Genomic DNA, 21839 nt, shown 5'->3' with positions numbered 1-21839 from the left:
AGTTGCTTGGTGTAACTTGTGGGTACCCTTTACATTCCGTGGTGCACGTGGATGAAGAGGAGAGTTATTTCATTATGATCCTGTTACTGCTTCCTTTTCAGTAGTCACATTTTGGCATGTTTATTGGATGTGATGTGGTGACCAGGAAACCATAGCATGCCCCAGCATACATCTCTGAGTAAACTGCATGCTTCCCTCATACATACTGTGAAGCATTTTGGAACCTGTGATGGAGAGCGGCATGGTGTGATCGTATTTTCTTTACCATCCCTGAAAATGGTGAAAACGTCCCCAGATTCCTGTCAATGCGTTGTAGATAGGAGAGTAGCGTGGCCAGAAAATCAGGAAAAGTTAGAATATGGATCTAGGTTTAATGTTTTTAATTGCCTGATAAATTGTTTTTAGGTACAAGGAAAAGTTTTGACCATTTGATATCGGACACAAAGGCTCCTAAAAGGCAAGACATGGAATCTGGAATCACAACGCCTCCCAAAATGAGGAGAGTAGCCGAAAATGATTATGAAATGGGTGAGAAACAGGACTAACATTTTCAGAATAATACTAATTATAAATGCTTTGTATGCACATACAAAGAATTATTTCTAAATTCAGTGTTTATTTGCCTAGGACACTACAAGGTAAGGGAGAAATATCTGTCTCAGCAGTGGCTTCTGGAGAGCAAAGTCTTCCTATCATTAGCAACTGAGGTTTGAATTGGAGTTGCTCAGTTTGTAGCTGTAAAGCTGCACGTACAGGAGTGGACTGAAATAAACCAAATCTGGCTTTTTCTGAGCTAACAAACCCAAGCTGCAAATTCCTGCAGGAGATGGAACATGACCTAATGCCTCGAATGCCTCTCTTCATCGTCTCCCACATCTGCTTCCTGTGCCCCCACCCCCAATTGCAATGCAAGACCAGGGTTCTGCTCTCGTGTCTGATGGCAGTCTGCTGCCAGAGCCGGAACGTGGGACTTGCCACCCCTGGGCCTGTATTTCACTGATGAGGAAATTGGGGTTATTGTTGACCATTTGATAACACATCCCATGGAACGGTCCAGTGCTGCCGGCATTCCAGCATAGCTGTTGCTTTCCTACCTTACGAATGCTGGTGACCTCAGAGTTTGCATATGACCGAGTTTGTTGTGCAAGAGCTGGTTCTGGTTTGGTTGGGGTTGCTTTTGCTTTGGATGAGTTGCTCTTTTTTTATCTGGCAGAAACCCAGAGAATATCACCACAGCAGCACCCGCATCTCCGAAAGGTTTCTGTGTCCGAGTCAAATGTCCTGCTTGATGAAGAAGTCCTGACTGACCCCAAAATACAAGCGCTGCTGCTTACGGTTCTTGTAAGGTTTCTTTCTGTCTATTCCCTGTTATTTTCTGAGACTGTTGTGTTATGCGTGCTCCTTGCAGTGTTTCCAGCTTCACATGGATCAGCATCCCTGTGATGTGCAGGTCGATTCTTTTGATCCAGCTTTCTAGGAATCACTGTTAGAAATGTGTTTAAATGCTCCTCGAGAGCAGGTACTGAATTTTCATTATTCCACCTTGCTTTGTAGAACTTGTCCAACAATTATCCCTTTTTCCCTGGCAGATTATTATCACAGACTAATTTTATATGATAAAATGATAGCAATACATTATACTTCTAAAGTCAAGAAGTGCAAGCTGTTGGAATCCCAGCGTAATTCAGTTTTTCAATGATTAACTGTTAATAGAGGTACAGTATGATGGTGCTTTCTACAGCTGGACCAATCCAGTCGCCATTCCTGAGGTAATTCAGACAGATTCAGTTGCCTGCTTTTGACAAAAAACAACTAGCTAAATATTTATCAAAATAGAAGCTATTGCCAGCTGGTTTTATTTCCCACATAGACACAAAATGACTCGGCTCCATGTCCAGAGAGAACACAAATGAATCTTTTGTAATGCTGTTTTCTGCTATTCAGAAATCTTAAAACCTTAAACTACAACAACAAAGCCTGTGTAGAACTACTCAGATTGCAAGTGTGCTCATTTAATCCTTTTCCTTGTAACAGGCGACATTAGTGAAGTACACTACTGATGAGTTTGACCAGCGGATTCTGTACGAGTATTTAGCAGAAGCCAGCGTCGTCTTCCCAAAGGTCTTTCCTGTTGTGTAGGTATCCAACACTGTTCATGGGGACTCTCGGCTTGGCCCTTCCTTTAAAAGGTCTGCACCAGGACAAGCTTGTATGAAGGACTCATCTGTCCATGGCTTGCTGGGACAAGTGTCCATAGCAATTTGAGAATCATCCTTTTCCCCTGTGTTAAACTAATCCAGTGTTCTTCCTGGACCAGGCCTCCTCAGGTACTGCTCCTGGTGCTTCACCGCAGTCACACTCAGGTTTTGTACTTAGCACTCCACGTGCCAGTCAAAACTGATTCAAAGCCAGGCCAGGACACTCTGGTATTTCTTCAGATACCTGTTAAAAGTAGTATTTGCTGGAGTCAGTCTGCGTAAGAGGAACCCAACCGTCGGGACTTCAGAGGAGGAGACTTAAAGCTGACCTGAGCATGATGTAAAAATCATGCTGCTATTTTCTGCCTTTATAAATGGGTAAAGCACATACAAGTTGTGTGAGTTATTGAAACCACGGTTATAAGTAAGTGGCATTTGTATTAACAGAGCCCAGGGAAGGAACACTGCCACAGGGTGAAAAAGCTGCTTTGAAACTGCAGCTCTGAAATGTTCCCAAATCCAGTGAATTGGGTTTTGGTTGAAAATAATGAAACTCTTTGCAATGTAAAATGTAAGGTGAATGCTTCAGTGGGGCACATTTTGAGCGCAGCCCTTTGTCAGCATTACACTGAACACGCGTAGGAATTGCATTGTACTTCTGAAGTCACCGAGGTTTTGAAAATCTCACCTTAGCTGAAGTCATTTGGGAACTGCGGCTGGTTTGTGTTTAATGAACAACAAATAAACTGCTTCTCTTTTCCTTCAGGCACAATTTACTGGATTCCAAGATCAATACCCTCCTATCTCTGTGCCAGGATCCAAACTTGCTGAATCCAATCCATGGGATCGTTCAGAGCGTTGTCTACCATGAAGAGTCACCGCCCCAGTACCAAACTTCTTACCTACAGAGTAAATACCTTTCCTTGGGTTTAAAAGCAGCCATATCTGAAGTTAGATTTACTACTGATAGTGGTTTAGAACTGCAGCCCTAAATAGAGCCTCAGTCGGTCTTGTGTGGCATCTTGCCAATGTCATATTCTCGTAAACAGAAGAGTTTACATATTACAAACCCTGCTGCTGTGAATATTAAAGCTGCTCCCTGCTATTGTGCACTAAAATTCAAAGTCCTACACCAGCTGTGTGTGTCAAAAGAAGCTGAAAGTCGGTATTGTGTCTGCTAAGCAATTTGAAGGAATACAGACCAGGAGTGGGGGTAAATGATGAGTTTCAGTTTAACCCTGGAAGGCTGGGCAATTCCATAGTTTCTGGTTGTTTTCTGTCAGTTGAGAACTGTGTGTGGTAACATTTGATTTGTTGTTGTAGGTTTTGGATTTAATGGGTTGTGGAGGTTTGCTGGCCCCTTCTCTAAGGTAAGAGCAGTACATTCCCTGCAAGTTTCTGTACACTGGTGCTCCAGGAAGGATGCAGATCACAGAATTTCTAGAGAAAAGAACTAGTCTCTTTCTTCTTGCCCCACCGTGCACAGCAAACACAAATCCCAGACTACGCTGAGCTCATAGTGAAGTTTCTTGATGCCTTGATTGACACGTATTTGCCTGGAATCGATGAGGAAACCAGTGAAGAATCTCTCCTGACGCCCACCTCTCCGTATCCCCCGGCAGTGCAGAGCCAGCTGAGCATCACTGCTAACCTCAACCTTTCCAATTCCATGACCTCGCTTGCAACCTCCCAGCACTCCCCAGGTCAGTGGCTGTTCCGGTCCATCTTGAATTCACGGCTTTTGTAGCCACTCGGCCTCGTTGTTTCTTTGGAGGGGTTTATGCATCAAAACTCATTGCATTCCTGAATCAAATGAATATTAAACTGTTCACTTAGCTATTAATTACACTGATATTTCAGATGTTGGGTTTATCCAGCACAAAAGTTGTCTTCCAGGTCGTTACACGTAAGCCATTACCCTGCTTAGAATGAACCAGAATGTGTCACCACGGCGGAATTTGGTGGCATCTGGGCTGCACTGTCCCTCTTGGTCGAGGCTGTTGGTCCCCTCTGGGGCTGCAGGATGCAGTGAGCTTAACCCCAGTCCTTGTGTTTCCCCAGGGATCGACAAGGAGAACGTGGAGCTGTCGCCCACCGCCGGGCACGCCAACAGTGGGAGGATGCGCCACGGCTCCGCGAGCCAAGTGCAGAAGCAACGCAGCGCGGGCAGCTTCAAGCGGCACAGCATCAAAAAGATCGTGTGATTGCTCGTCTCTGACCCCTTTAACTTTCTGTCTGGAGACTGACGCACGCGGGCCCTCGCAGGGGCCCTCACCGGTTGCGATGCTGCACTTAACTTTTCCAGTTCCCATCCTGTCAGCCATGTTGCCAGATGATCAACTCCTGAGACATTGCCTGAGTTTTAATGCCTTCATTTCCTCCCTTCTGTGTCTGGTTTCAGTCAGTGTTTCAGAACCGCTCCTGTAGATCCTGACGGACTTTGCAGCCGAAGGAGGTGTGGAGTTCTTTAACACTGCAGATCCATGTCGTGTCCAAACTCGAAAGCCATTGCCTGTAGAGAGTTCTACCTTGCTTCTGTTGTCTGCCTTGGTTGCCTCTCTTCTAGAGGGACGTGTTCGTCCTTAACCCTGTTTGCACACATTTCAAGGTGGTGGCTTTATGAGCCAGAGGAAGTTCCTGTAATCCTGGTTTTAATTCAAACCTGTAAGATTTTTAGCTGTGGACTTTTTTTTACCATACTTTAAAAGAAACTTAGGATAGCTGCAGTGCAATGAGCTTAACCATCGTGGTGGCTTAGGTTAAATTCCTGGTAAACAGCAATAAATTTGAGAGAAGGAGGCCACACGAGTCTCTTCCATTCCCCACCCCATAGCTGCACATGCCTGGACTGCGTATGGACCAGACTGGACACACTGGCTTTCTTCCAAAGCAGATTTTTTTGCTTGTCGTGGTTTAAGCCCAGCCGTAACTCAGAACCACGCGGCCGCTCTCTCACTCCTCCTCTTGCTCCCCCCTGCTCTTGAAGGGATGGGGAGGAGAATGGAAAGAATGTAACTCCCACGGGTTGAGATAAGAACAGTCCAGTAACTAAGGTATAACACAAATCACTACTGCTACCACCAATAGTAGTAATGATAAGGGAAATAACAAGGGAAGAGAATACAACCGCTCACCACCCAGCCTGACTGAGCAGTGATCTAACCCTTCCGGGTAACTGCCCCCAGTTTATATAGCAGGCATGACGTGCTGTGGAATACTTCTTTGGCTAGTTTGGGTCAGGTGTCCTGTCTCTGCTTCCTCCCAGCTTCCCTTCCTCCCTGGCAGAGCATGAGACTCACAAAGTCCTTGGTCAGGGTAAACATTACTGAGCAGCCACTAAAACCATCGGTGTTATCAGCGCTGTTCCCAGGCTGAAAGTCAAAACCACAGCACTGCACCAGCTGCTAAGAAGGAGAAAAAATGACTGCTACTGCTGAACCCAGGACATTGCTGTACTTGAACTGCACTAAACAGGTTGTATAGTGGAAAGAAACCATCGAGAACTGACCATAATGCTGTCATTGTAGCAGTCTTGAATACTTACTGCTTCTTTCTTCCATTTAGCATCTACTTTAGTTTTGCCCTTCCTTTGAGGAATTCCTGGCAGCATAACCCGTGGGGTGTGTGGGGAATTGAACCTCGAGCTCTGGGAGATGGCGCTTGCCAAAGCTGCTTCCATGCTGCCCGAGCAGCGCTGTAAAACCAGCAATGTTTGCTTAAGGTACATGAATCTAAAGCCAGCCGATGCCGTGTGGAGCGCAGGTTACGTCTGAATGTCTGCAGTGCAATTTCTGGTGTTAGTCCAGGCATCTGCAGCCAAACCCATCTCACAGAACTCCCCTGGGCTTTCAGTTCATGAGGGTTCGTGCTCGGAGGTGACACAGAACTGAAGCTGCTGTCGCTGTGAAGCACTTGTCAGCTCAGTCATGCGTCGCGGTGGACGGCTGTGAACGTGCTGCTATGTCAGTGAGGTGTCAGGCGCAGCGCTGGGTGCTGCGCCTGCTCAAATGTGCTGGGTGCTGATCTTGGGGTGAGCAGGAATCCTGGCCAAGGGCCCATCCATCAGCTGGGTGCTCGCTGGAGGGCTCTGCATCTCCTGCTAAAGAACAGCTGAACTCCCCAGTGCCAGAGCCCTGGTTTATGTTAGGTCTGCAAGTGGCTTCAAAGGAAAACAAAAGCATATCCAGTAGCTGCAGTAAAACCCTCCAGTGCAATTTCCTTAGTGGCTTTCAGTAAATCAAACTCCACAGCTAAATTATTAGAGAATGGTACAAGTAAGTGTTGAGACTTTATTGCTATCGCACATAATTCACATGTATCCACACAGTAACGATGTAACATGTATGTAAATAAAAATACCTTTATTGTATTGATTCCTAACATAACAATTTAATTTCTTTAATTTGTTTACAGTCCTGGAAAAACTCTGAACACAAACTTCATATGCAAATAGTTTGCCAAAACAAGAGGAAAGCTTAGAATCAGCAGTCTTGGAATAGAGGCACTGGGAAAGGCGAAGGCTCGTGCAGTCAACCAAACCTCTTTATTCCTGGTGGTAGGAATGTGGTTCCTGAGCTGCCGTGGGACTGTGAAAGGGGTTGTGAGGCCAGAGCTGAGCGCAGGAGTAGAGCAGTGGCTGGGGCTGTGTCTGGAGCTGCTGTGCACAGACAGCTCCAGGAGTCACTGATGTAAAAGCTGTTCTCATCTCATACGTCACATTGCAAAGAGCCACCTTTGGCATCGCTGCCAGCGAGTGCTTGTTAGTCCGAACTGAGCTCATTCCAGCCCTTTCTGCCGTGCTGAAGACACTGAATTGTGGAAGCCTGAAGGTTTGTGGGTAGGAGGGAAAAAGAATCTCTTGTAATTTGCTGGTAAAAAAACATAGTTTTCACTTTTCTCCTACAAGCAGATTCTCTGTAAACAGAAACAGTAATTCCAGGGAACAACCAAAGGGGTTTTGTTTGACTGGGAGCATGCGAGAGCACCTCTGTCAACGTTTTTGCATTGCCTCTATTAAGAGAGTCCCTAAATTAATGCATTGTTTGAAACGCACAGAATGTGAAACCAAAATGGACAGTGACTGCAGTTACCTTTCCTGTGAGAACTATTCCAGGCTCCCAGTCCCTGCTGAAAAGAACCTGCTATCTTCATAAAGGAAGTCAACAAAACTGAATTCATCCTGTTTCCTGGAAGGAGGGGGAGTCATCTCATGTCTTCACTGCATGGCTCAGTGAGAGGACCTGAACTTTTTTAGAGCAGGGGTGTCAAACATGTGGGTCACAGGAGCTGAATGTGGGTGTAGTTACAGCCGATGGCCAAGGTTTATTTTGGGATCACGTGTGCTCTGATACACGGGGACGTCATCTCCCAGTACCAGTGGTTGGGAAGCTTGTGCTTAGATCAAGGAGGGGATCATGGCCTTTCTTTACTGATGAAACTCCTATTAGTAATTAGTCGTTCAGTGCCTTACTGTCACATGCATCACTTGGCCTGCTCCCTGTAACAGCCAGTGCTCTTATTTTGCCTTTTTGTTTTCTTGCTCGCATCCTCCTTCATTTGTTCTCTTTTCCTGGTATTTCTCCACCCCGCTCCATTTCATTTGGTGAGCACCCTCAGTTCCCAGTCCAGCCTGCTTCCATCCCCTCCTTGCCCATTACTCCTCTCTGCTCGTAGTGATCAGCAGGTAGGTAGTTGCTGGTGAGGATTTGAACCTGACCTAGCGAGCAGGAGACAGATCCAAGCGTTCCGACCTGCGAGTGGCTCCTGCAGGCAGCCCGTGGGCTTGCAGGCAGTCACTGCTGCATGGGCTGCTCCTGCAGCACGGAGTCAGGGTACTTGGACATGAGACTTAGCTTCAGGAAAACCCGGGTTTCACACGCGACCCATGCGAGGACATCATGGGGACTGTATGTTTGACACCCCTGGTTTAGAACACGTTACCCATCACGCACTAACTACAGTTCAGTACTGTAAAGATGATTAACATTTTGTTTGTGTTTGTATTTTCCCTGACTTAAAGATAATTCAGTAGTATTTGAATAGTGCATAACCTACCTGTTAATTATGCCAATGTTTCTGCTTTAATGTGCATGAGGTTTCCGAGAACAGGAAACATTTCACCTAAGTATTGTGGACCCGGGAGCATTCCAGTGCTCTATTCCTAACTGGGTTGTAGGTTTTAGGGCCTTTTCTGTTCCATTCTAAGGTTAATTTCTTTTCCAGTGTAATGAAGCACGTCTTACTGTTATGCAACAAACTTACCACAGAAAGTCACTTTTAGTGTTGGTCCCACCATTTTTTTTTAATGCAGTATATTCACCTGTAAATAGTTTTTTGTGTAAAATTTGACAGAAAGGTATATTTACTACACTGTAAATACATGTGACAATATATTGTATTATTTTGCTTTTTTTGTAAAGCAGTTAGTTGCTGTATATGTATAACATACAAATTTGATTATTCTAGTGTTAGTAACTGGTAACTACTACTACTCCTTCCTGCTGTTGCGTTACGTCATTTAAAAAGAGATGCTGTGTACTATAAACTCACACTGTGTATGATACCTTACTAGTTCCAGTTGGGCCTCAGCTTTGAACCCGTTTCCTTGATCCACAATCCTGTTGCTATTGTAAGCAAGCGTGCGACGGCTGGCAAGAGCCCGGCCAACTCAAACGCCGGTGGTAACTGTAGGTGAAAGGGTAGAAGGCTGGGTTCAGATAACTCTTGTTCACCCCGTTTCCCCTCATGTATGTACTTCCCCTTTTTTTTTGAAGTAAAATGTAAATTCAACCTGCTTCAAGTTGTTTGAAGGTCATTCACTGGTGCTGCGCGGTGCAGTCTGCAGTCCCTTCTCTGTGACAGTGAGATTCGGATGGGTCCATGGGGTCTGCATTGCCACAGGTGTGGGATCAGCCCTAATCCCAGGCCTTAAACCCCTCTCTTTCTGGGGAAAATGAGGATCGAGTTGAACTCCTGGGATTTGTCTTTCCAGCATGGTGCTGCTCTGTGTGGGTCATCTTGCACAGCTCTAAATAATGGCAAAACCGATTGCCTGAGGATAACCGAGGACAGGATTTGGACAGAATAAAGCCCACTGTCATGAATTTCATGTCACTTCAATAAGATTATCATAATTGAATAATAAATCAGAATTTTTCTTTTTAAATTGTAAATTTAATATTTTAATAAAGCAGCTGCTTGGTCTTTAAAGAACATTTCAGTATAATTTGTCTATTTGAGCTTTTCTAGCTTAGAAGCTTGAAGTTTCAACTGTCAGGCAACTTTTATGACAAATAATTAATCAAATCTATTTTTCTTTTCGGGGAATATATTACTTTCCTATTAAAAATGTATAAGTACTTATATTCTGGCTTTGTGAATCATAAAAGGATGTAAAAACACATTAAAGCGTGACTGCATTGACTACTTCTGAGACATCTGCTTGTTCCTGTACACTGAACGGAGCCCTAGGCCCACTGAGCTGCTGACAGACAGGCAGACAGACAGACATTGTGCACAGGGCTGGTAACTCACTGCAGTGCTCCTGTGCTATAGGCAGTGCATGAATGGAGGAGCTTCTGCATGGTTCAATGGCAGGAGCACTTTTTCTTTCCTTTAGAGGAAACGTTCATTAACCTTAAAGCAGAAGCAGCACTGCAAGGAGTGGGGAGCCACACAGGAGATGTTTCCTCAACAACACTGCTGCTAAAAACACTTCTTAAGTACCTCTCTGTGGACAGTTGAGCTTCCCTGCTCCTTGAGATCGCAAAACACACTCCAGGCATGGTGAAGGAATGAAAGGAGGAAGAGCTTTATTTTAGTTATGACTTTTAAAAGGTTAGAAAGTCTATTTAGGCAAAAACTTGGAGCAAGCAGTTCTGTCTTAGGAAGCAGCTTCCAAATCCCTGCCCAGCTGCTGCCAGTGCTGCTGAAATACTTTACAAAGCAAAAAGATAAAGTAAAAATACAGAACTTTCTTGATGTGGAGGCATAAATTTTGGTTTTGAGTTAATTTGGGCAAAACTACAAGGAGGAAGAGAAAGGAAGCTGTTGTTCAGGGGCAGTAAGATTGACCCACAATGTGAGTGGCTGATTATGAAGTATTCAGCTGTCTCTGACTGGCATATTTCCAAAAACCTCTGACTTGGAATAACAAGTCTCCACAACATTCCTGTTAACACATGAAAATACAGATGTATTTTCTAATATATTACAATTTAAAAATACAAGACTCTATAACTCAGAAATTTCATACTAAGCTTTTTGTTCCCTTAAGAGAAGACTTTCTCAAGTAGGCTGAAAAAGTGCAAACATGCACAAACATTAAGAGCCCTTTCCCAAGGCTGGTGAGATGCTGCCACTACAGGGAACGGTGGTGCCAATCTTGTGATGAATGTGATGCCTCTGAATGCCAGCAGCCCTGATCCTGTCAGGGATGAGGTGAGCCTCACCTTGGGCTGTCCCACAGCTGCGAGACGCCAACCTCAGGGAACACATCAGGTGCTCAGGGGAGCAGTGGTCCCGTCCGTCGCAGTGAGCTGCTGTGAGGGTGGGCAGAGAGGAGCCTCCTGTTCCTGCTGCAGCTGCCTTGGGGCTACCTGTGAAGGTGACAAACACTGCTGTGAGTTAACTGTGCTACAGCCACACAAACAGCCATAGGCTGGACTTGATGATCTTAAAGGTCTTTTCCAGCCTAGTGGAGTCTCTGATTCTATGGGGTGAGATGCGGGCCTTTGCACCCTACCACAGGATTAACTTCTACTGCACTTGAATGTCTACTTCAGCCATTGTCTACTGCATTTTATTTTCCTATCCTCCCCTTAGGCCCATCTGTATAGGAACAATGGAGACTGAATGCCCAACCTAAACAGATACAAGGTAAGTCTCTGGGTGTCACAGAATTAAAGCCAACCCCTTGCAGCTACAAATTGTGCTACTGGCTGTTCCAATTCAAAGCGAGGATGGCCTTTTCCCACTGCTAAAGTTCATGATTTATAGGTGTGACTCCTTTGTGTCTTGGAACATCAATTTCTTCACTTGATGGCTGCTGTGTTTAACAAGCTCTCAAATGAAAACAAATCCCAGGGTTGTGTGGGTGGGGAGTGCAGAAGAGCATCTCCCATGGTGTGACTTGTTAAAACAAGTACGGGTTTGTTCATCAAAGCAGCAATGAAAGGAGTCCAATGATGCATCTTCAGGGATATTGAAATGATAGGGCTATAAATAGCTGTGAGTAACTAACTGCATGTTCCAGAAAATCCCACTGAACTATTACATTGTAGTTTAATTTTTTTCTCACAGCATCCTGTCCCTTGGAAGAACTAGAAATGTCTGTTCTGCTGCTTCTCCCCCCATCAGTGTGCAGAGAGACACATTCCCTTTCAACCAAATTAATATCTATGAAGTTCCTCCACTGTGCTCCCCAGCTCCTTGCACTGTCAGCCAAGGTTTTTTTCCCCTTGGTGATTCTCTTTCCCCTACTAAGCGGAGCTCACTGTGATACAGCCCTTCTCATTTCCCAGTGGCCTGGAGTGCATTTAGGGCAGCATCAGGCAAGAGAGTGGGCTTTCAATGGCAACACATGCAAAACACTCAGTGTAGCATGAGAGGGATGCACCCAACTGTCTATAAACAGGCATGACTGAGCACGGGCCAGAGACAGTGGCTCTGAGACAAGGAAGAGGCTGGTTCAGAGCAACACAAAACATACAAAGGCTTAAAGGCCCCACCATGCAAACACACGTGAGGCCATTGAGGTGCTTGAGGCACTGCAAAATGAGGGAAGGAATTTCTGCATTTGCCCAGAACAGTTGGCACCTGAGCCTCTGTGCAGTAGGGATCAAAGAGCAGTGTGCTGCTGAATCCTGCTGTATGTTAAATACTCACACGAAGAGATGCTCAGGGAAAAGAAGAGGCCACCACCGGCTCTGTGTGCTCTGTCCTTTCCAAGCCTGCGCTTGTTCTCCAGGGCTGACTCCTCCTCCCATCCTTGTTTTTAACTCCTGGTCTCACACAGTTCCTGAGAGAAAAATTACTGCTCAAATCCCCTGCAAAGCAATTGGGCAAGTACACCTCTGCTGGCCTCAGTCTGCCAGCTCTGTTTGAGATGTTAATGGCTACACCTCTAATTTACAACAAAGAAGAATAAATTGGCCTCGAGGATGCCGACATACCTTACCTGTTCTTTTCTCAATTTCAGTAATCCTTTTACTTTGTAGTGTGCCAGTTTGCCTTGCTGGGAACATATATTTGCTTTTTAAATGACCATGAAAATTGAACTAGCAGGTTAGAAAGCTGCTCCTCACTGAGGCAAACTTCAGACCCATGAACTGCTTCTGTAAGAACACAACTTGTCAGACCTGGAAGCAGTCTTTGTTTTATTTGACATCACTGTCATTTTACTAGTACTCAATAGAATGTATTTTTCTTTCCACTGTAGTAAAGCTTATGGCCTTTGACTGCTCCAAGAGCTTGGCTGCGCACTGCACGCAGAGCATGACACCAGGTTTGTCCCAAGAGCTTCAAATGTTGTTGGTCACCCTGTGTCTGACACAGGCCGCCCCTGTGACCTTGGTCAGATCTCCTAACACCCTACAGTCAGGAGCCACCAACAGCCCAACTGCCCGACTGTAACAGTCAAGTATGGCTGTCAGCAGAATTCCTGACAGAAACTTCTGAGCTCTTCATTTTAAAGACATTAAATGGGCAAAGTCTGAGCATTGTTGTGTTTTTTCTGCTTCACACGTGGCACAATTTCTGTTCTTTAAGCAGGATTTATTGGCAATTTCTGCCTGAACAAAAATGTTGAGGCAAATCAGGAGCTTTTCATAGACAAATACTTCCACACATTACTAATTCCAGAAGGCCAATCCTGCTCAAACATGACTGTGGTTTTCCTAAGTTACTCACTGGCACTCTCTAACGTGATGCTTGCTGCGTACATGTGTAAATAAACAACTGAGTGGGCTTAACTCCAGGCAGGCTGGTGAGCTAACCCAATGAAAGCAGCCCGGTGTCCTGCTAAGGTGTTTATAACAGATCTCCAGCAACATTACATACATAGTGTAGAGCAAGCTGCTCACAGCCAGGCAAGCTCACAGGGCTCTGCAGGAGACAGTTACTGGAAAGAGCAAGGAGGTTTATGGTCTCACTTCTTGCTCTGCTCTTCCCTGCTACCTCTTCTTGCCCCAAAGCCCTTTTGCTAAGCCATCCCTCCCTGGCCCATTTTTTCTCTCTGACCTTCCCCTCTGAGTTTCCAGAAGACACAAAAGCAGCGTAAGTTGTTCCATGGGGAAATTCAAAGCCATCTCTGTTACCACACAGACAGGCCCGGTGACAAACTAAGTCACCTCTTTGCTGCACGCAGTGAGGAGCCAGAGTGTGTTTGGGTAACACGACGAGTATTTAACAATAAAATGAACACAAAAGTCTCCATTAACTCCAGCTTTGTGCTATCACAGCTAAGCAGTAACCTTGCCCAAACACAGGTTTTCATGCTGCACTCTGGCTCAGGCTTGGCAGCTCCAGTCCTGCACTGCTGTACCTGCTGCCTCATGCACTTGCTTACTGACGTGTTTTGTCACCAGCAAAGCATTCATAGCATGTCTAAAGCTTTGTATAAGACAGGCTCACCTCTGTTTACTTCTTTGAACAGCAAGGGGGAAGCCAGCAGCGTCTGGCTGTGTAAGGAGACAATCAAGTGCTTTGGCTCTGGGGCAGAAACGAGCTTTATAATCCCAGCAGAGAACAGGGCTGAGCAGTTGGAGTGGGTGAGGGTGCTCAGACGCAGCCTCTAAGAACTGTGAGAGGAAACAGCCGTTCCTAAGCCTTTGAAGAGATGACTCAGGTGCCCAAGGCTTGGCCGATGCACAGCACCCAGCAGGTCCTGCCAGTGAGAGGAGGCAGCTCCGCGCCCCGACGGGCGGGCTGAGGGCAGGAAGCGCTCCCCACACCGCGGGGCTGGAGGAGGCCCCCGCGGGCCGCGCCACGCCAGCAGCGGGGAACCCTCCATTGCCGCGGCCCCCGGGCGGAGGATGAGGGACACCACAGCGGCGGGCGCTGCCACCAGGGCTGAGCGGGCCGCAGCGGCTCCGCTCGCCTCATGAGGAGCGGGCGCGCGTTCCCCACCAAATGCAGCGCGGAGGGAGCGAGGGACGGAGGCGGCCGGAGCCCGCCCGGGGCACGGAACAAGAAGAACGGACACGAACCGGAGCCACGGCCGCGCCGCTCGCCGAGGTACCGGTCTCCGAGGCAACGCGGAGTGCAGAGTGCGCATGCGCAGAGTCTGAGGAGACGGGATCTCGCGAGAGGGCTGCCTCTCGCGAGAGGGGCGTGCCGGGCGGGCGGGGCGGCGGGAGCCGCTGCAAGTCCGAGCCCGGCGGCCCGGGCGGGCTGCACGTGGGCGCGGCGGCGGCACCGGCACCGGGAGCTGCGGCGGCACCGGGAGCTGCTCCGGGCCCGGCGCGGGGAGCGCGGCGCCCCCCGGACAGGCCGTGAGTACCGCGGCGGGGCGCTGCCAGGCCTCGCAGGCGGCGGCGGGAAGCGGGCCGCGGGCTGTCACCGGCAGCGCTCGGTGTGGGGCTGAGGGACTGAGGTGCTGCTGCCGCGTTGTCAGCCCCGTGGGCCGCTGCTCCTCAGCCCCCTGCACGGTCCCGCCGCGTCCAAGGTCAGCGCCGCCGCTGTCCGGCCCTCAGGTCACCCCCGGCGGGAGGGGGGCTCCTCGGGACCGGGGTGCTGAGGGCCGGGCTGCGGCGGGAAGGGGCCCCCATGGTGCCGGCAGCTGAGGGGTGCTGTGCGCCGGGCGGTGCAGCAGGCATTGGGGTGCCGAGGCCTCCTCGGTGACTTGTGGTAGTTTTGGGGTCTCTGAGTGGTTTGACGTGGGTTTTACTGCTTATTTCCCAGTTGCCAGTAGCAAAGCCCGGGCATTGCTGAGGGAAGCGGGTGTGCAGGCCGGGGGAGCGTGTGAATTGGTGTTAAATGTGATTCACTCTCGCTGTGAACTCTCCTGTAGCTACTTAGAAATGAAAGCGGGAGATGACATAAGAGCGGCTGACGAGGTTGTGAAGATTAAGGGTGCCTTGTGTTGTCTCTTGTGTGTCTGGTAGGGCAAGGCTTGCTTATGTTGTGGTAATGGTCGATAACAACTGTTATTAGCAAGCTTTTCATATAGTGCGGTGACTTCTACTTGTTTGTAAGCCAGCCTGGAATACATTCGGGAGCAAAGGAATTAAGTTGTGTTGCTGTTGAGGAAGGAATGCTTCAGTAGCCTTGCTCCCTGAAAAAGGCCTTGTTGTTTGACTTTTATCTTTTGTTTTTCATTCTTCTTCCCCCTTCTTGAAGCAAGTGAGATCCGCGTTACTCATGTTCCAGAATGGGGCTGCTTGGTCTATGCCTGGCTGAGCTCTTTATCACAGTCCAGTAAGTTATATCATGAAGCAGGGAATGCAAAATGGATGGGCACCCTTTAATGAGCGTTATCTGCAATAGTAAGGATTAGCAGTAGAAGCTGTGGTTGACCACAGCCAGTCTGCTACAGGAAAGTAAGGGGCTGCAGAGTGGAAGCAATTCTGGCTTTGCATGTTCACAGGGTCTTGTGCTGCCTCTGTGGGGTTGGTGGTTGTCCCTGCTGAGTGTTACCAGAGCCTCTGTGGACTTTGTCTCAGGTGAAAGGAAATGGCTTATTGCTGGGGAAGGCAATAGTGGGAGATGGTAACTTTCCTTTTGTCATGCTTTCTTTCTGCCTGTGAATGATCTACTGAGCTGCAGCCCAGCGTGTGTGTGCGGCGTAGCCAAGGAGGAGCACGTGGCGTGCTGGAGCGCGGCACAACTCGTGAGGGAGGGATGGCTTTCTCTTGGAAGCACATGGACCGGAGCTGTCGGAGCAGTGCAGCTGAGCTTGCTCTTCTGCCAGGGCTCACTGTGTGACCTGGTTCAAGTCACTTAAACCCTTCATTCTTTAAAGAGCTAACTGAGCAAAGGGTGGAGATACTGTGCACTATATGGTACCTGTCATCTATTAGTGTCATGTACCTGTGCTCCTGATACAGGACAGTACGGCTTCACTGCATGCATCTTGATGGCACAGTTTAATTCTTGATTAATTGGTTTGCTTGCATATGCTGCTAGTGCACTAAATTGTAGAATTCCAGCCTGGTTTGGATTGGCAGGAACCTTAAAGATCATCCAGTTCCACCCCCTCTCCAGATTTCTTGTCGGCAAGGTACTTTAAGGCTGCAGTAAGGTCTCCCAGGAGCCTTCTCCAGGTCAAAGAAGCCTGACTCTCAGTCCACGCATATGTCCATGCATACTTCTGCAGTAGTGGAGTGTGCTGGTTTAGCTGAAGAGCATAATGCTTTCAAAGCAACAAACTGCACTTATCCGTGGCTCTCGTCTTTCATGTGCCCTTACCTGATGTCAGTTATTTAACATATTTCTGGTGTCCAGGGAGACTGTAATAAGATGAGGTGTCCATAGCAACATTTAGAAGCAATAACGAAAGTTAAAACAATTAATTACTTTTAATTGTGTAATGTTTCAGCTCTAATGACTGGCTTTTTAAAATCCTGATTTCTAACTACAGTGCTCTTAATGCAGATGGCTGGTTAAACTTCATGAAGTGATGATTAACTTCAGGCAGCTTCTTTCAGACTCTTGGAGGAAGCTGTTTTATTCAGCAGGTGCTTAATATTTCCTGGAAATGAAGGCTGTTGAGTTTGCTTTTCGTAGCGCTTGCTGAAGGTGATGACAAGTTTGCCTGTCACTGGCTGCTTCTGTAGACGATTGTCTTAAACTGTGTTACTGTGGGTTTTTGTTGTCCACTACATGGATTCTGTTTCACTTTGCTGCTCCTGGCTGGAAGCTGACCCTGAATTTATGGGTCCTGTAGCTTGCTGCTGGCAGAGCTGAGTATTTCATGGAAGATCATTTAAAGTCCTTCAACAATCACTGCTGGTAGACCTGAAGAGCTCCTGGTTGCCTTTGACCTCTGCTGCCACCTGGCAATGAGGATGAGAAACTTTTAGCATGTGCTGTGGCTGATTTTTGACTCCTGTGTATAAATAGCAGCAGTTCCTGGCAAAAGCTCATGATCTGCGTGTGCCTCTTGGGCTGGGGACATTAGCTTTCCATAGGGATGAATCTGGGAATTGGGACTATGGAATGAGGATTGGAGTGTGTGCCTCCATAAAGCTTAGGGCCTTGCTTGTTATTAGCTTGGACTTGTATTGCGTTTCTTGTTGGAATGCAGAGTTAAGGAAAATGTTTTGGTGTTGAGGGTGCAGGGAAGAAATCTGCACATCCCTTCCCTAAAGTATTCCAAGTTGGAGTGTAGTGTTCTGTTTGCCTGGTGAGAGGATGGGCTCCTCTCTCTCGAGTTGGAGCACCTATTTGCCTTTCCTGTGTTTTTCTTCAGCGTGATGTGACCGTAGGAAGGTGACTTAATCTGTCTTGGCTTTGCTTTTTAAAGGAAGGGCTGCCAAAGCCGAGGCAGCCTGCAGTCTTCAGGGGAAGCCTTTCTGTCTCTGAGAACAGCCCCTGGTGTAATTTGGGCAAGGGCTCATCGGTGCTGCTGTAATAGAGATCAAAGTGAAAGAGGCCTCTCTCATCAGTCTCAAGTATGTTGTGTAACTTCGCTTAGCAAGCTGGTTCAGTGAATACCAGTTATCTTCCTGCTTGTTCAGTCCAAATGACTCTCTGGAACCTCTGCAGTTCCTTCCTAGTGCAGATGAATATAAAGTGCCTTTTCCACTAATTTTTGCTGTTCTTCTCTGGGTGCTTCTGCTGCTTGCTCTCAGCAAGCCAAGCCTCAGGCACAAACCTTCCAACTGAAAACCACTGCTCCTTGTGTTCTGTTTATGTCTAGTGCAGCTTTTGTTTTGAGGAGCTGCTTATCAAGCTCTCATTGCTGTGCACAGTAAATCTAGGGAGTAGGTCTGTTCTACAGATCTGTTCTACAGATACCTGCTTGGGGTCGGTGCTGCCTCTTTTCTCACTGTTCCTACAGTGGTATCAGCGTGTTGTGATTTAAACCTCGCCAATCTGTCTCCTTGAAAATGCAAGTCTGGTTCTTGTCTTGTGTGCAGAGAATATTGGGAGCCGTTGCTTTCTTTAGTCTCTGCTCCAGAGTGTTGTACGTGCCTGTTTTGTGGGAATCGATCTGGGTATCGGGCACTTGGCTCAGCCGGTTGCTTTGAAATTTCAATTTCTAAGCTGCCCTGTAGTGGACACTCCACTACTGCCCATAGCAAGGGCTGTGTGAGCTTCCCTGTGGAGAAGCAAACACAAAATGCTAAGCATTGGGTGTAGTTTCTGTGAAATTGTGCTTTGCCTGTATTGTAGAGTATTTTAGAAGTAATTAGCAGACCAAATGCTTTTAAAGGAGTTGAATCTGGACTGGAAGGTGTGTTGGGGAGGTTGCTGTTTGGAAAAAGTCCCGGCAACTCTCACTAAGTGGGTTCTTTGTGATATCAAAGATCATCAGTTCCAGCCCTCGTTGGCTTGAGGAGCAGTGTTGATTCCCCAGTCAGAGCTACCTGTGCACAGAGTGCATTAGCCTCAATCAGAGGACTTTGACTGCAGTTTAAAGATGGGTGAGAACAGAAAGGCTGTGTGCCCTCTGGGTGGCTTTTGGGTGGCTTGAGGCAGAACATTTGACCTGACTGCTTCTGGAGATGACCCCAAAGCTGGCAAAAAAATCCAGCAACAAACTTCCACCCAATTCTGAGGAAGAGCCAAGAAAGATAGAGGTGCTATTGGTGAAGTGCTGCAGAAGCAGTTTCTGAAGTCCGCTTCTGCATCTGAGACGCCTTTCTGGCAAAGCGGTGTCTGTAATGGGGGATTCACAGGGAGACGCTCCTCGGCTGAGGAAACCATAAATGATGAAATGGTTGGAGCAAGAAGGTAATAGCATCGAACATGCATTAAGGAGCTTGATAGTCAGATAGGGTTAGTGTTAACTACCGAGTGTAACCTGTGATGAGTTGTGTAGCAGGAGTGCTAAGCTCAGGGGTGATCTTTGCCTGCTGGGAGGGTCGCTGGTGGTCGGTGTTGGTGTATACAGGTGCTCCTTGGTGATTGCCAAAACATCAGTAAAAAGCCTGCTGCACTTTAACTAGGCTGATACTTGCATTGCAAACTGAGTGTAACATAGAAAGTCTTTGGGGTTCTGCTTTGGCCCAGAAGTGGTGCTGCTGGAGTGTGGAGCTGTGCTGGGACAGTGTTTGGTGCCTGGGGTGTGAGAAGGACACAGAACAAGTGACTGTAAGATGAAATACTACTAAAGCCTGGGCCATGACCAGAGCAGCCTCAGCTGCAAAGGTGGGGAGTGAGCTCTTGTAAGAACATCAAGAGCAGCTTTTTATCTCGGAGGTAAGACAGCCTGGTGTTGGTAGCACGTCTTGTTCCACAGCCCTACTTTAGCTCTATAACAACCAACTTTTTCAGCCTTTTACTTATGTCATAATTTACCCCTCTGCAGGAGGATTTTTTTAAATAGTTTAAGGTTGTGGAGTGGCTTCACTGGTACCTTTCATTCACAGAGGAGCCTGTTTCTTGAGCTCTGTAGCCTGTGTTAAGTGGGCTGTGAAAAGGTGGTATTGCTTAAGGGGTGTCTCTTGCTGTTCTTGTCTCACAGTACTGGTGTTTGAAGCAGAAGAAATTGATGCACAACCCTTACCTTTAATTATTGAAGTACAGAGACACTTACCTGTTGAGCTCTTTTCAAACGTGCCATCCGGATGAGACCTTGCTCGCCTGGCTCCTGCCTGTCTTTGTGGGCTTGCAGCTACTGAGGCATGTGGTGGCCCCCGCCTCTGGGTGATGGTTGCTTACCCTATCGAAGAGAGGGGTGTATAGGAAGGCTGTACAGCCTGGTTGGTGCTCAGAGTGTGCCGTGCCGGGGCCTGCAGCCTGGGGACATGGGCACCAATTCAGCTGTCAGGGAAGACACACCTGATGGCAAGGGTAGGTCCAATAAGTCTGTTTCTGTGCAATAACTGATTTTTAAAGGTGCGGCCTCCAGTTCTTTGTTCCTGTGCCTCCTATAAGGCAGAGCATGTGCTACTGGTTATTTTTAGCATGGAAAGTTTTAAGAGCCCACGTGGTCCCAGTTAGTTTGAACTCTGCCAGCCTTGTCCAGTTCTCTTTCACCCAGATAGGATTTATTTCCTGAGTGCTCTGACTATAGGGTCTGCACGGAGTCATCCTGTCTGCTGTTGAAGCTGCATTTCCAGTTTAGCTGCCTGCTTGGTTGCTCTATGATCCTTCAGGATGGTCTTTAATTCCAGCCTTGGTTTCCACTGCTTTTGGGGTTTGGAAACGTAACCTCTCGAGTGCTGGGGCAGGAGGGAAGCTGTGGGGAATGTCCCTGCAGGGCATGGGGGCTCCATCATTTGGGAACTGTCCTTGTCTCCCTTCTTCTAGAGACTGGAAGCAGCTTGCCCCCAGAACAGGCCTTCCTGTGTGTGGAAAGCCCTGGAAATCTGGAGCAAGTGCCTGCTGAACATTCCTCTCAGACCTTGAGACTGAATTATCTGGCTTCTCTGTGAACCTCGTGCTGCAAACATTTCTAACCTTATACTGATATAAGGAAAGCAAGTGCCTGGAAAACGTAGGGTTAAGATACTTTTAACTTAGGTCTAAGACAGAGAACAATGTTTGTGTTGTAAGTCAGTGGTGTGATAACAGAATTTAGTAGTCTTGCTAACAAGAGTGAATTATTTCTTTCCATCCTTCTAATGAGTGACCATCCTTCTAATTACCAGTTAGTTTGGAGACTGTGACTCCCGACCATCTGCTAGCTTGGGAGGCAGGAAATTTTGTGGACGAAGGTCCCACTGTTTGAAATCTTCGCCAGCTATCAGGAACTTGCAGATATGGCTGGTTTCAGCTCATTCGTGATTCCTGGGGCATCCGACTGTGCCAAAGGTGAAAAGTGCACCCTGAGGAAGACTGCTTACTTCATCTTGAAGACCCCTGCCCACGACCATCAGAAGGCAATGCGCAAGTGCCAAAAGGGAGGAGACTTATGATAACGAGTACCTAAACTAATTGTCATATCCCTGCCGGAATATGCATGTCTGTGTGTAATAAATATCTGCTTGCTTAACCCCTCGGTGTGCAAGTTAGGAGGAGCGATCCCCCTTGCAGCCGGTGCCGTGACAAACATGCCTGCTTTGTAACTATCTTTGAGCTGTAGAGTCTGATTTCGTGCCTCCATACGGATGTGTCTTCTGAAGGGTTGTTTGTGCTGGTGAGAGAAACGAGGTGGTTTAAAACTGCTCTGGGAGCCTAATGTGGGCCAGTAGAATAAGTTGACTGTCCTTTGTAAGGTAGGCGAGCGTGTGGGTTCATTCTTGTCCTCATCCCCCTGATCTTTACCAGGAGTTTTCCATAAATCAAGTCAGGATACAGATTCAGAGAGCGGCCTGACCCCTCTTCTCCCCTTGGTGTCTTAATCCTACCCTGACCCACTGTGGGGATTATTTAGCCAGTTGGAAAAGCCTCATGCCCTCGCTGCAGCTCCCTGTGTGTTGATAGAAGGTGTGACATTCAGAGTGGATTCCTGACATGCCAGGAGGCAGAAGTGGAAGTGGCTCATGGTGTGCACTGTGCTCAAGCTTTGCACTGTTTCTGGTGCAGGACTGC

At 47.5% G+C, this 21839-nt stretch overlaps 1 protein-coding gene across 1 annotated transcript in view; it reads left to right on the top strand.

The window, feature by feature from the left end:
* NF1 (neurofibromin 1) overlaps positions 1-4551 on the top strand; it is a 63408-nt gene extending 58857 nt beyond the window's left edge. The window contains exons 53-59 of the mRNA XM_057416680.1: positions 406-528; positions 1214-1341; positions 2035-2135; positions 2965-3107; positions 3522-3568; positions 3685-3901; positions 4260-4551. Of these exons, the coding sequence (XP_057272663.1) occupies positions 406-528; positions 1214-1341; positions 2035-2135; positions 2965-3107; positions 3522-3568; positions 3685-3901; positions 4260-4402 (902 nt within the window). The 3' untranslated portion in view covers positions 4403-4551. The remainder of the gene's footprint in view (positions 1-405; positions 529-1213; positions 1342-2034; positions 2136-2964; positions 3108-3521; positions 3569-3684; positions 3902-4259) is intronic.
* The last annotated feature ends 17288 nt before the right edge of the window (positions 4552-21839 follow it).

Source organism: Pezoporus wallicus, unplaced genomic scaffold (genome assembly GCF_028554395.1).
Source record: "Pezoporus wallicus isolate ANWC-B61680 ecotype Strahan unplaced genomic scaffold, APGP_CSIRO_Pwel_v1 contig_13961, whole genome shotgun sequence".
Lineage (NCBI taxonomy): Eukaryota > Metazoa > Chordata > Aves > Psittaciformes > Psittacidae > Pezoporus > Pezoporus wallicus.
This window is presented reverse-complemented; position numbering and strand designations above follow the sequence as displayed.